The 14357-nt window shown below is 40.5% G+C and overlaps 1 protein-coding gene across 3 annotated transcripts in view; it reads left to right on the top strand.

The window, feature by feature from the left end:
• Positions 1–14357, top strand: part of DOCK4 (dedicator of cytokinesis 4) — a 409136-nt gene that overhangs the window by 203158 nt on the left and 191621 nt on the right. For all 3 annotated transcript variants that reach the window (XM_026509569.4, XM_044387653.3, XM_026509577.4), the window contains exon 8: positions 1657–1808. In XM_026509569.4, coding sequence (XP_026365354.3) covers positions 1657–1808 — 152 coding nt within the window. The remainder of the gene's footprint in view (positions 1–1656; positions 1809–14357) is intronic.

Genomic DNA, 14357 nt, shown 5'->3' with positions numbered 1-14357 from the left:
TGTGGAATTAATTCCTGAGCTTTTTTTTTTTTTTTTTTTTTTTTTTAATTGTCAGGTGAGCCAAAAGAGGTGGCCATTAGTAATCTGTGTTAGGAAAGCAAAAATCCTCCATATTCTTAGCACCCGTTCTGGGAATACACAGTCCTCTGTATGTGTTTTCCCTGTGCTCTTACCCTGAATCAATTCTCCTTGAAGGTGGTCCAAGAACTAGGTGGACTATGAACTGTTTGTAACTGGTCCACGTGCAAAAATGGTGAGTAAAGTTTAGAAACCTTCGTAACGTTCTAACGTTACCGTGACATTTTTACTGTATGTTATGGAAATGTCTGCCTATAGTAGGTTAGGGGGAAGAACAACTTGGTTTTTCCTGCGCGCAGTTTGAGAAGCACTGTCCTAGGTGGTTCATTGTTCCTGCTCCCTCTTTGGCTGTTGGCCATAGTGTCACTTTCTCAGCACGCCTGCTGTGACTGCCCAGACCCAAGTCAGATCGCATCCTTACAGATCCTCATGATAACCTGGTTCTTCCCGTCCATTTGTCACAGTTGCGGGTTCCCATCTGTACGTGGGATGATTTTGTTGATGTCTGCTCGCCCTGGTAGATAAGATCCGTGAAGGTAGGGGCTGTTTCTGGTTTTGCTCATCAGTGCATTCCCACCGCTTGGCACATAATAGACACTTCACAAGTGGGTGTTGCCTGACTGATCACCCCCATGTTCTCTTCACCCTGGAACTATCGGGGATTCCTTTCCTCCTTCAGCCTGTGTTAATGCTCGCTTCTGATCCTGCCTCCCAAGTGTAGCCTGCGCTAGGCGGAGACCAGACGTGGACACGGATGCCGTTCCTCCCCTTAGCCACCTCACCGGCCTCCCCAGTCTGCCTCCCTGTAGCTCCATGGCAAGTGAGAAACATGTTCTTGCTCTCATGATTCAATATCACTTACCACAGCGTGTCTCAGAAAACTACCATAATTCAGCACTTTAGTGCACTTTAGAAGGACTTTTAATTATGAAAAATGTGAAATCATAGCTGCGTTGTTCAACTACCGTCGGTGCAATGACCAGATACAATTTAGTCTGGTTTTTTAAAGATGACTAATAATTTGTTCTCACCCTGGATGTTGATAAGGGAACAGTAGAATCTTTTGAATTTCGTGCTGCCTGAATCTACTGAGCAAGTTGGTATCATTTCAACATTAATGATTTAAAACCAAATTCTTGGGGTGCCTGGGGGGTTCGTGGTTAAGCATCTGACTCTTGATTTCAGCTCAGGTCATGATCTCAGGGTCGTGAGATGGAGCCCCACGTTAGGCTCTGTGCTGGGCATGGAACCTACTTAAGATTCACTCTCTCCCTCTCCCCCCAGCTCTCCTTTAAAAGATAGATAAATAGATAGATAGATAGATAGATAGATAGATAGATAGATAGAGCAAACTAAATTCTTAAAGCAAGATTCCTCGGTGGTCTGCAAACCTCATGGTTTCTTATTTTAGAAGTTGGAAGAAAATTTGGAATGTAACATCCAACCAGATGCCAAATCCACAGGAAACAAGAAGATACCACAGGACATCATAATCATACCATAGCTAACTAGTTTGTAGGATCACATTGTTTTTTTCTGTCCGTGCTGATCACGTCTCTGTTGGGGGCTGTTATTCAGATGGAGCACCGACATCGGAAGAAAGATACCCCAGTGCAGGCCAGCAATCACCACCTCTTTGTGCAGATGAAGAGCCTCATGTGTTCCAACCTGGGGGAGGAGCTCGAAGTCATCTTCTCACTCTTTGACAGTAAAGAGAACCGACCAATCAGGTAACTGCATATGGAAACATGACTGGAATTTCTTGATGTTGGAATGGTGAGCATTTGTAATTGGCAAGCTTTGGGATATATGACCTTGTATACTTTTCCTCTGTGAGCTGCAGTTTTCTCATTTGTAGAACTATGTGCATTTCTAAACTGCCTACCCTCTGGAGGTCCCTGCAAATGTGAGACGGGGTGATGCATACAGAAGTTCTTTGAAAAACTCAAAAGGGGTGTAGAACCATGATAATTATTACTAAATGAAAGTACGGCATTGATCTCAGGTCTGTTGTTTGAGTTACTTTGTATTGATAATACAAGGGAGACATAATATTTCTAAAGCCCAAAGTTGGTTTGCTTATCAAGGTCAACACATTGTATTTTTCAAATTTGCAGTAAACAGTTGCATTATTTTTACCCTCTCTGCATCAGGGAATATCAGGAGAGGGATAAGTACTTGGAAGCCTTCCCATTAGAGCTTCAGAGCTGTGAAATGACACAGTTTCACTTTTTTTTTTTTCTTTCTCAGTTCTCAGAGTCTTCTCTTGGGCAGGTTTTTAATATTTAGGAAAATCCTGTAGTGAATGTTTTGGTTGTTACTCAAAAGCCTCTACTCTTGTTGAGACTTCTTTGTGTCTCAAGTTGTTTTGTATTTGTTTTAAAGTTGAACGTAATGCATACCACCTTTTACATTAAAAAATTTAAATTTAGAATTAAAATTGCATCACGCAAATCACGCATAATGACCCAACTTTACCGTGTTTTAAAAAATGATGCTTATTAAAATACCGACGGTTTTAAGCAACTCTGAACCACAGATATTGTTTTATAAACACAAAGTAATTCTGGAGTACTTCTCTCCTGGCAAAAAAATTTTTTTTTCTAAGAAATATACGTGAAGTTTATTTTTAATACATTTATAGCCATAAAAGCTTTGGTGAGTTAATTTATGTGTTAATTATAACCTACGAGTAAGAATGCTTTCTGCTCTTGACAGTGAACTGAATCCATAGAATTTAAAGGTGGTATTTTTGGGTAGCAAGGACAGAATTTATGAGATGTGTAAATAACAATGATAATAGTTTCAAAATCTGCTTTATACACTTTTGAAGAAAATGAATCAGTAAGGTAGAAACATAAACCAGCAGTGCTAAAAAGGGAAGAAAATAAAGGCTTGAAAAACAGATCCAAAGTGCAGCTTAGCACTTGCTTTAGAAATGTGAGAGATTATTTAGAGATAATACTTGCTAACATATTGAAGTGTGTCTTAGAGTGCTTGGTTTCCAGGTAGTTTAACAAAAATTCCTCATAACATTGTCTATGTAATAATGTTGCCTCTAAAATATTTAACAAACTATAGGAAAAGTAAAAGGGGGAAATGAGGTCACTCTTCTGCTCATTCCTGTTAAGCTAAGGTTTTGAAGACTAACAATTCCCCTTTGCCACTAATGTTCACACGGCATCACTACAGGAATATGTTAATTTAGGATTAATATTAGCTGCACTCTTAGTTTTGTCTTGTTATAAATATTTTGAAATTTCCTAAAACACCCTTTAGGTTTTAATCAACAGAGTTCCCCTTGTTTTATTCCTATGTACTTGGTAAAAGTAGGAAAATAACCTGGGTGCAGGATCCCCAAAATGTTGTTGTGGCCGCCAAGTTCAGACCAGGAGCTGGACCTTTTTCCTGCTCTGTGCCATGGTCTGGCTCCCATATGTGTCTGCCTCTCCCTTGTCCCTCCCCCTTTCCTTCATTTCCCCTCCCCCTTGCCTCTGTCACACACACTCCTCTGATAATCCCCCTGATATGTAATACCCTAGAAGAAATCAAGCCTAAATCCTTCTTCACTGCTTCTACACCCATAATCACCCTAAAGATAATCAGCAAAAGAATAAGTAAGAATGAATATATATGCTTAGGACGTGGTGGAACAGTCTCAGATTTCTTTTCTTGACTTTCTGAGACCTTGGGCAGCACAGTGATTATTCTTTTAGGGAGTTTTCAAAACCTTGCTGTGAGTAGCTTTGGTTCCATTGATGGCACGGGGACGTGTCTCCATTACCTTTTGAAAGGGCCCTAGAATGCGCAGATCTGGAGGCTGGACTTGATTCTGGTCTTCGCAGTTGACCGCTGCTGCCCTGAGCCCTTCACTTGCCTCTGTCTTTTCATTCATCTTGAAACTGGTGACAGGTCTGGCTTCCCTCGTTGCTCCCAGTACAGCTCATGAATGTAAAGTATTTAAGTATTTGCATCTTCTCAGAAAAGGGTATTATAAAGGTAAGATATGATTTTGAGACATTGTGTTTCTTCTTAGGCCCAACAGTGTGGGATGCATGGGTATTGTAAAATCACCTTGCATTTCTTTTTTAAACTCTTTTTTTTTTTTTAAAGAAAATTTCAGATGTGTGAAAAGGTAGAATAGTATCATAAAGCCTCATGTACCTGCCTCCAGCTTCAACAGTGATCAGCTCAGACCTGGTCTTGTTTTAACCACACACCTTTCCAGTCCTCCTCCTTGCCCCCAGATTATTTGGACGCAAATACCAGACATCCTACTTTCGAATGTAAATATTTTGGGGTATATCCCTAAAAAGAGGAATTGCAAAGAAATTACTACCTAATAAATTAATATTCCCTTATGATCAAGTATCCATCTCCAGCCAGGCTTCAGTTTTCCCATATTGACTCACATAATTTTACAAATTCCTTATCTGGAATCCCAGATAAAGAATTTATAATTTGTGAGATCCAGATCAAGCCCATATATTACGGCTGGTTGATTGAGTTTCGCAAGTCATTTTTCAGCTACAGTTTCCCTCCCTCTTTCCCTCTTAAATTTTCTTGTAATTCCTTTGTTGAGGAAACTGGATCATTTGATTTTTTCTTTTTCTCAGTTCCAAGTCCAGTCCAAAGAATGCAAATCTGTAGACAAAAGGTGGTATATTTCAGTGAATGCTCATGTTGTTAAGGAAGATCGTGAGTGCCATAATATACAAAAAATAAAACACATTCTAAGTATAATATTTATAGCATTTATCCTGATCATTAATCACAGGAAGTTACCTTGTCCAGGTAGATGTTTGTTCCTTCCACAAGGCAGACAACTGGTTGGGACTTTTTTTTTTTTTTTTTTTAATTTCCTCCCCTAAGAAGCAAACAGCCAACGTTTACTGAGCACTAACCATTTTCCAGACTTCCTTCTAAATGCTTTAAAAATATTATCAGCACTAATATTACAGGTGAAGAAACCGAGGCACAGAAAGTTTGCATAGTCAAGCAGGATTTTACTGGCCAGAGTTAGAACTTCAGAGACTGATAGTCTTAATAATAAGTTGTTATAAATTATTGATAATGATAATACTAAAGCTAACATAGGGCCTCAGAAATACTCTGCTGTAGAAATTGGTTTTCTGAATTGAGTCCTTCTCAAAAACCTTAAGAAAAGCAAAGTAGCATTGACTCTTACTGTGTGCCGGCGATAAATGTCTCAGCAGTACTTGGAGATGGCAAATGCGAAAGGAGACAAACATATGAGAATTGTTCCCTTCTGGTCCGCTCAGTGGAACAATGACCCACATGCATCTCCTCAGTACCAGGAAGGGTACGTTTTGCAGCAAAAAACTTAAATTGTCACTGAAGTTGGGCCATACTTAGAAAGCCCATTAATTTTATCTCAAAACAATTGCTACCCGAAGCTGCCCCTGAATGGTAGGCCTCTGCTGTAAGACAAGTCTTGCTGTAAGTAATCGCAAAGACTTCGTCAACCTCTGACACCATCTTGCTCACACGCACCTGCCCTGTCCTCCTTTCCCAGCTTACCTTCCTCAGTTGCTTGTGTAACAGCACCAGCCCAGACCCCTGCAGATAAAGCTACATTGGACTCAACTGTCAGCAAATGTAACATACTTTGATTTCTTTGAGTTTTGTTCAGTCTTGACATTTACATAATTAGTAGAAAAATGAGTTTGATAAATTACATTTTATATGAGTAAAGTGGTTTTAGAGAACATCTATCTGGTTGAAAGTTTGTAACTTCCCCAGTCTACAAGGGTATAGCTGGAAAAGTCAGGCAGCCATTTCCCTAGATATCATCCATAATTTTATTTTGTTTTATTTTCTTCTTTTCTGTTCTATTTATTTAACAAAGCACTTATATAATGCTTATGGTGTGCCAGGCACTGTTCTAAGCTCTTTTAAAAATATTTACTTATTTATCCCTTGTAACAACCCTATGAGGTAGGTACTATTGCTATCCCCATTTTTTATGGATGGGGAAACTGAGGCACAGAGAAATTAATAGGTGACACAGCTGGTATGTCGTGTGGCTGGTATTTTAACTCGCAGCCTCATCAGGAGTCAGTACTCTGAATCACTTTTCTCTACCCATTCTCCTCATCTTCAGTATTTATCGTATCCTGTTTCCTTCCTCAACCAAGTTTTACTCACCAGTGTGTGGTAAGGGGTCTGTTGAGGGCTTTTTTAATTTTTTTTTTAAGAAACCGGAGTGGGAGAGAAAATGAGCTTGTTGACAGGAAAGATCAAGTAACAAAGGAGAGGCTGCACTCAGAGGAGAGGGGATGTCTTTGGTAGGTCAGTGTTCCTTCAGAGGCATCAGGAAATGGGCTTCAGACTGCAGGTGGGCGATGAGCCAGGGGCCAGAGAAAGGACAAGGTTGGGGAAGGGTGTGGATGTGCATAAACTGAGCTATAGGATTGGGAATATCGGGAGGTTTTTTAAAATATATATATAAAGAAATCAAACTGGTTAACATTATATGCTACAAATGTCTCCTTTGGCTTGCATTTAAAATTGGCTGTTGAACAGTTTGGGGCAGAAATGCTCCTGGTGTTTCTGTTTCCATAGGCCGTACCGCTCTGCATGTGTGCACTCACTCCTGTCTTCCCCGTGCGCATCTGTGTCAGTTACTCCACAGCAGACTGTAAATTATACGGGCCAATGAAAATGACATCGTGCACTGGCTGACTACTTCCCTTATAACTTTCATTACTTTGTTTACTGATGTATTCTAAGGCTTCATTAATTAAAGCTGTAAATTTGTTTCATGACCAATCTATTACTGTATTTCATTCTCATCAGAGAATTTATTTAATAGGACCTAAGTGCCACAAATGGGTACTTAGTTCCGTACAGGGCTCGCTGCTGGCACGGGCTTTTATTTGAGAAAAGAGCAGCAGGGTAGTATTCCTGGAAAGTCTTATTCTGGTGATCCAGTTCCAAAAGTCTTTTCCTAGTAGTTAAATTCAGATAAAATTTATTTTCTGCCGGTACCTTATTCACATTCTTTCCTGAAGTTATATATTTTTCTTACACGGTAGGAAATACATACAAACTCTCATTTTCCTTGAAATGCCTCATTTCCATGTAAATTTTATGTTGCCCACAATCACCTTCTTTTTTAGTATATCATCCTAATTCTGTCATTTATGAAAAAGATAAGTAGTGAATATTATTGGTAGGGCAGAGGTTTTTTTAATGTGAATTCATAGAGAACTATGAAGTATGTCTGAATGTATCTCCATCTTCAAGACACGTATCTTCCTGTATCTGGTCCAGGCACCACTGTATGGTTTATAACTGGCCCAGCTCTTGTGTCAGAGGGTTCAAATCTGGGGTTGTTTTTTTTGTTTTTTTTTTTTTTTTCTTCAATTCAGTAGCTGAATCGGCCGGGGTGAGTTAATTCATTTTTCTTATGGCTGTTAATTATCTACTACGTGAAGATGATAATAGCACTCTCCTCTCAGGATTATTTGAGGATTAAATGGATATACTTTGTAGTGTAATGCTCGACGCCAGTAATTGGTCAGTAAATGGTAGCTATAAAGATTATAATTTTCAAAAACCCAAATAGGAAATGTACTTTAACATAACCAGAAATGATAAATAGTATCTGGTCTTGAATTCTTATATTTTGCAAGGAATTATTGTTGTTTTTTAAAGTACATGTTATTATAGTTAGGTAAGATTCAGAGAGACTTACTAGTAAACAGCTCGAATGGCATCAGGGGTATGATTTGCTTTAAAATACTTCAGCAACAAGAAGGGAAAAAAATGAAAAAGTCAGAATAAAGGGATAGGTGGCTAGTGTGACAAAATTTAATGGTCGTGGATTCTCTGTGGTAGGTATATGGGTTCTTGGTTTAACTTCGAGCAGTTTAGTGTGTATGGTTAATGAGTTACCTGCTTCAAATGTTTTATGCACATAGGCAAAAAGCAATAAGGAAGACTAGTTTATTAGTCTGGTCTAGGCGCTAGTCGCATGGATGGTCTTGGACCCATTCCGCCTGTAATAATATTCCTGGGTTTATATAAACTGACAGTAATATCCTTGAAAACGGATTTGACAAAACTTGAGAGGGATGTTTTCCTAAGGTCTAGGATATTCAGTATTTTATAACATGTACTTCATAACATTACCTTTAAAGCATAAACTTTGACTTATATATAAAGCAAAATAGCAGCTTTTAGAAGACGAATAAAGATTCTGTGAGAGGACGTACCTTATATGTCAAGCAAAATCCTCTGTCTTTATTAGGACCAGCTTCCCAGAATTTCTGAGTTAGTACAGGTTTGCCCTCTCAAAAGTGAAGAAAGGTAGCAGTTCTGTGAAAGGCATACCATTCACTTGTTCATTGATTCACTCATTACACAGGTTTCATAGGAGTATCTGTTGTGTCCCAGCAGTCTGAGACCTTACTGGAGATTCAGAGGCAAATCCTGGAGCAAATGGCGGAAGGGAGCCAGGCTGCAAGGGAAGGAATCTACTTTGAGACGAATGCTGCTGCTTCTAATGTGGGAGGAAGGGAGGTGAGGCCAGTGAAATGGACAGAAAATGTTGAGATGGAAACACTGGGTTCGTGGTCTTGATCTAGTACAGATAAGGCTGGGAAACAAGATCTGTCATTGGAGAGCAAAAGAGAGAATAAATTGGGGACTGAAAGTGATTCACAGGAGCCTGGTGAGCGGACACTGAGCAGGAGTATGATAGGAAGTGAGTTAGTGAGGAATAATAGAATTGCTTCTTGTGGTGAGGCCCCTCCAAAGAGAGAGGTCTGAAAGGGGTAGTGAATCCTGGCTCCCAAGTTACACAGCTTCTGCCAGAGGTGCTCCGGAAGTAGGGGTCAGACGCAGGTGCTGGGGGGTGGAGATGGAAACATCAGAGCTGGAAAAGAACGAGAAGATTGGGAATCTAGCGTCATGATGCGGAGAATCAAAGGAATGACAACCGTAGCCTCTGATGGGTCTCTTCAGGGGCAGATGTGATCTAAAAACAGCCTTTTTGTTTTTTACAGGAAATTAAAGAAGTGGTGTTTTGTTTTATTTTTGAAAAGTTCAGGTTCTCGGAAAATTTTTCAAGAGCTTGTAGAAGAGAGAACCGTTAGCCCAGACTAGGAGAAATGTATGTCTGTGTGTATGTATTGTAGTCCACTGTATGTATGGTACATAACACAGTTAAGAGAGCGGATTTTTTTAATTCTCTGAGCACTGTGCTAGAATTTCTCATTTCATACATCATTTACAATTTATTAGAGTGTGATCACGTAAGTTCAGCGTTGGTATTTTTATCATAAATGAAGAGCGTTTGTGGTTTGTGAATGCTGAAGGATAGCTGGCAGAGATCTTCATAGAGTTTTGGGTTAGGAAGCTGGCTCAGAATTGTCACCTCTCCAAAGCACAGCAACAATGTGGAGAGAACGTCTGGCCATAGGTGCAGGGAGCACAACTCTGCTTGAGAACAGAAATAGATAGAGGAGGCATCCGAGCTCCTCCCCGTGTGGCAACATCAAGTATTCCATACGGCCCGGAGCGCTTCCTGCTGTGTCTAGACGTGCTGGCACACATCTCACTGTGGGTGTCTGGCCATCAGTGACCCGCAGTGACCTTCCCTGGGGCCTCCTGTTTAAAGGCACTACTGCTTCCCACTCTCCCTCTTCTTTTCCATCATTTAATTCTTCCAGCGGGTGCGTGAAAATCAGAACTGTTGTCACTTGGGAGTTCATCAGATTTTGTGGTTTGCTTCCCCTGTGGTCACACTTCTGTATCACGTATTAAAAAAATAACAACAACAAATAATTGCTTTAGAGATGTGGTGATGTCTTTCATCGGAGACATTTTAAGAAACGGACCAGGAGGAAGATCTAAATTAAAACAAAAGAAGCAAAGAAATAACTTTATTCACGCTGAGAACACCTAGGGTAGAAGCCATCCACTCTTTCTCTGTAGCATTTTAAGAGCCATACAATTCCATTTATTTTTCAAATTGCAAATTAATACATGATTGTAACAGTAAGTGGCTGGAAGTTCAAGGTGGCAGAAAGCTGAAAGCTCACAGTCGGTGCATTCAGAGCTGGCTTTCTCATTCTTAGCTCTCCCCACTTACCCAGGCTCCTTGCCTCCTCTTACTTCGTGCATTATTGGAGAGTGTGACCACAAGGCCCTTTGACCCCCTTCCCGTGTTTTAAAAGACGACCAGATTGTGTTCTTCTTACCAAGAAGCTGGTCATCTCTGTCTTTCTTGCTCTGCACTCTGTTTGCTGCTTGTAGGGAATTCAGATTTCGTTTTCCTAAGTTCCCCACTGAAGAAGTTACAGTCACACTGAGCCGCCCATCTCACAAGGACTTCTTTGGTACTCGGTGCCATTTCTGTTGTAAGACGGTTGAACACTGACAAAGGAATTGTGAATGATAGGGCCCTCATTGGCTCCTATTCTGAAGATAAGACTTTATCCCCTCATCATCTTTTTGTGCCGCTGGGTGGGCATCCATGCGGTTAGAGGAAGCTTACAAGTCTTTTGTTGTTGTTGAGGCAACACATGGTAAGATCGTGCGGTTATTGTCTTCGTTTTGTTGTCATCCTTCTACTCCGGTGGGCGTGTGCTTCTCAGTGAGAGGGAGAGCTCAAGCTGCTGAGGGCTTCTGGAGTGTTGCTGGAGTTGTCGCGTGTTACTCTGTGTGAATCAGAAGTACGCTCTCGGACCTGTCCCTGTGGGAGCATCATTTGCAAAATCTGTCATGCTAAAAAATGTGACTAAAAACTGGCAGACACATATGCAGTGCCTTTTCCTCGGTATTTCTCTTTAGAGATTTTTGACTGCAAGTTAAACAGAGACTATGTCTTCTTTTTATTTCCATTGAGCATGATTTCACACTGCTGTTGTTGAATCATTGATGTTCATTCATTGAGCAAACAATAACTGCTGTCCTCCTCAGAGCCAGGCACTAATCTGGGCAAGTGGGGACACATCAATGAGTAATACAGGAAAAAAAAAATCCCTGTCCTTCCAGAACTCGGATTCTCATGCTATTGAAAATACTCTTAAGCTTTAAGTCAAGAAGTATTTCTAAAAAATCGTTTCTATACCATCTCTTTGTATTTTAATCAGTATAGTGTTCCCATTTCACAAAAATATCTGCAGTGTCTAAAGCAGTGCTTTCTAATCTTTTTAGTGCCTTCGGCTCCTTCTCAAGTTTCCGGAGACTACAAACCTCTGTGAAAAGTAATGTACCTGTTCTCATGCACATTAACATTGGTGTATCGGCTTAGAGGCTTTGTAGCTGCTTTGTTTAAAAAAAAAAAAATCACTTGACCTTTAAAAAGCTCAACTGCATGTGTCATGTAGCTAATAAATAATACTTAATAATGATTTAGGTAGTTTTCAGTTTTTAAACTTGTAATGAATACAAAGAATCTGTCAGTAAATTGTTGAAAGGAAATTTGATTTTTTGCTTATTTTCTTTTAAAAAATAGAACATCTTTTTGAGATAATAAATGCATGAAAGATGTCTTGTATTTAATGGTTTTATAGGGCTTGACTTACTTCCAGTTTTATTATTTATTCTGTTCCCATTTAAGATTTCCTTGCAAGGAACTGCATGCTTCAATCCAGAGTATATTTAAGCTCAAGGTTGCTCTATTTTCAAGATTTCATATTACAGGTGCTTTCCCTAACAAAGGGGCATTGTTAGAAAGGTCAGAATAATTACCGTGCACAGACCAGAGTGTTTCCTCCCTCACGGTGTGTCTAAGATACGGTATTTATAATGATCAAATTATGTAAATTCCCAGAAGAATAAGCATGAGATATCCTGCCTATATAGGCCTTCTTATTTCATGGTTCCTCTTTCTGTTGACCAGATCCTATCATTGCCTACTTTTTGTTACTTCTCTGAGAAACTTGTTTACTAGTGAAATTCTTAATGAGTTCTCTAGAGTTGGTGCAAGCAAGCATTTCCCTGAGTTTCTCAAACGGTATAGCTACTTCTAAGGATTTTACTTGAATTCAACATTGGGATTTCTGGGGTCTCGAGTCTTTTGAACTTATAGCATTACTGGTTTTCTCAAATCGACAGTCAACGCAGATCATTTTTTCAAATCCATCAGTCAGCAATGTGAAATGGCAGGTGATATGTATATCATTTATTTATGACTTTAAAAAGCATGGAATTTCTTTTTTCATTGAGTTACACTATTCTAGAAAGTTTCGATTCAGATAGCTTTATTCTCTGAAAAGAAAAATAGCATGAAGTGCTTTCAGTCATCTTAAGTAGTAAGAATCAGCACGATGTTCAAAATTGGCAATAGAGTTGACTATAGTTTAAAAAATTATCTCCCCTTGTATCATTCAACTAAAAAATCCTTTGCTGTCCTGACAAAGCCATCACATTAGCTGGTTGCTTAGTCCCTCACCCTCAAGTATGTTTAGGGTGAATCTGAGCATGGACATTAATATTAAAAACAGAAAATTCAGTGTCTGTCTACTCTTTAGGTGAACTCCAGAAACCTCGGTAGCGACAATCACTCTCTTTCCATTTCCCTGTAATCAGAAAAAAGCTCATGACCCTAATGTTGCTTCAGTTTTAAAATTAGAAAGCACATTAACAGCTTTATTTAGGAAGTCTTGCCTGAGGAGTTGCTTTCATTTATTGCCAAGGAGAAACTGTCCCTTGTCTGGTTAAGTGGTTGGGAGAAGAAAAGGGAAAAGTCTTTGGCCTGAAGGTCCCAGGGCTGCATTGCCTGTTTTCTGGTATATATGGTATGACTCTTGTAAAAGACAGCCAGCAATTCTGACTCGTTAGGACCTTGGTATCTGGTCAAAACAGTGGGCCTTCAACATGACTGGGCTGTTAAACATGCAGGGAGCCTTGAGGTCCATCCTGACCTAGTAAGTCAGGCTGTCCAGGGTGGGGCCTGGGTTTTATACAGCTCCCACGTTGTGCCCACCTGGGTTAGGAGCCCCCGGATGAGAAGGTGGGCAGGTGTCTCTGTTTCCCACTGAGCATTCCTTTGGTCCTTCCTCTGTGCCACAGTGAGCACTGAAGCCCTTGGTTCAGCGGCCAGCACAGCCTCCGCCCAGAGTTTTGCCGGAATGGGCGGTAGCACCAGCTCTCCCCGCCCGGGGGGGGGGGGGGGGGGGGGGCGTTAGTCCACATTTAGAAAGTTGCTGGAGCCTTCCTGTTTCGAGTTGTCTTTTGCCACTTGTTCTAGGAAAGAACACGGTAATGGTCCCCCTCAGACAGTTGGCAGCATTTTATCCTGTTCCTCAGTCAGAAAGCATTTGAGAAAATGCAGAAGTGGTGAAATAGAAGCATGAAATCACCGTATGTTTGCATTCTCTTGCCTTGTGGATAGAGGTTCGGAGTGAGCACAGCGGAACCATCCCCTCGCATCATCTCACTCTTCCCTTTGTCCTCTCGCTCCCCCTGTTTCGGCCTTGGCTCCTGGCGCCTCTCCCTTCACTTCTGCTTGTTGTAGAGTAGATATTAATTGTTATCCTTATACACGGCAAAGTTAACTTTAAGACAAGTGACTTTGCATTTTCGAAGGCACTACTACATGGAGTAGTTTTTGGTCAAATGGTTTCATAAAGTATGAGTGTAAAAGAACCGGACAGTTCAGGGTTTTTTCTGATTAATTTACCAGAACTTAAGCATCTAAGTGTTTTCTCTCTTTTGTTACTGTTACTCTTGGGGATCATACATTTATTTCAGTGATTTAACTGTTCCAATGATTTTAGAAATATTCTTTGTAATTTTTTGTAGATTGATCAGTCTAGACTACTAAGCTTTCACATCACGTGTTTCAACCCAAGATAGTACCCACTCATATATTTTTGGATAAAATACAGTTTGTGTCATTTTCACATACCTGTAATCACCAGGCAGTTTTGCTTCTTACGAGAAGGGAACGATAGGGAGGGAAACATGAATCCATCCAGAGAAACAGAAAAATCTCCTTGGCATTGGCCGTTCCTAACTTTAGGTGCATTGCTCTTTGAAGCCACTGATTATCCTAGGAACACCCTGTGGAAGAGCCGCTTGATAGGATTACTCAGAAGTCTGGGAGCACCCTCCCACAACTGGCCTGCGGGCCTCCAAGACCCTAGGCAAGGCCTTTCCTACAGAAGGGCGACTGCTTCTCAGTGGCTCTGATAGGCGGAGCAGCTGGAAGACCAGAACATCCTGTCCTGCTGAGAATGGGAACAGAAGCCATCAGCGGGCTTCCCATCCCCATGATACACCCCATGTTACCTGATCACTGG

This window comes from Ursus arctos, unplaced genomic scaffold (genome assembly GCF_023065955.2).
Source record: "Ursus arctos isolate Adak ecotype North America unplaced genomic scaffold, UrsArc2.0 scaffold_3, whole genome shotgun sequence".
Classification (NCBI taxonomy): domain Eukaryota; kingdom Metazoa; phylum Chordata; class Mammalia; order Carnivora; family Ursidae; genus Ursus; species Ursus arctos.
This window is presented reverse-complemented; position numbering and strand designations above follow the sequence as displayed.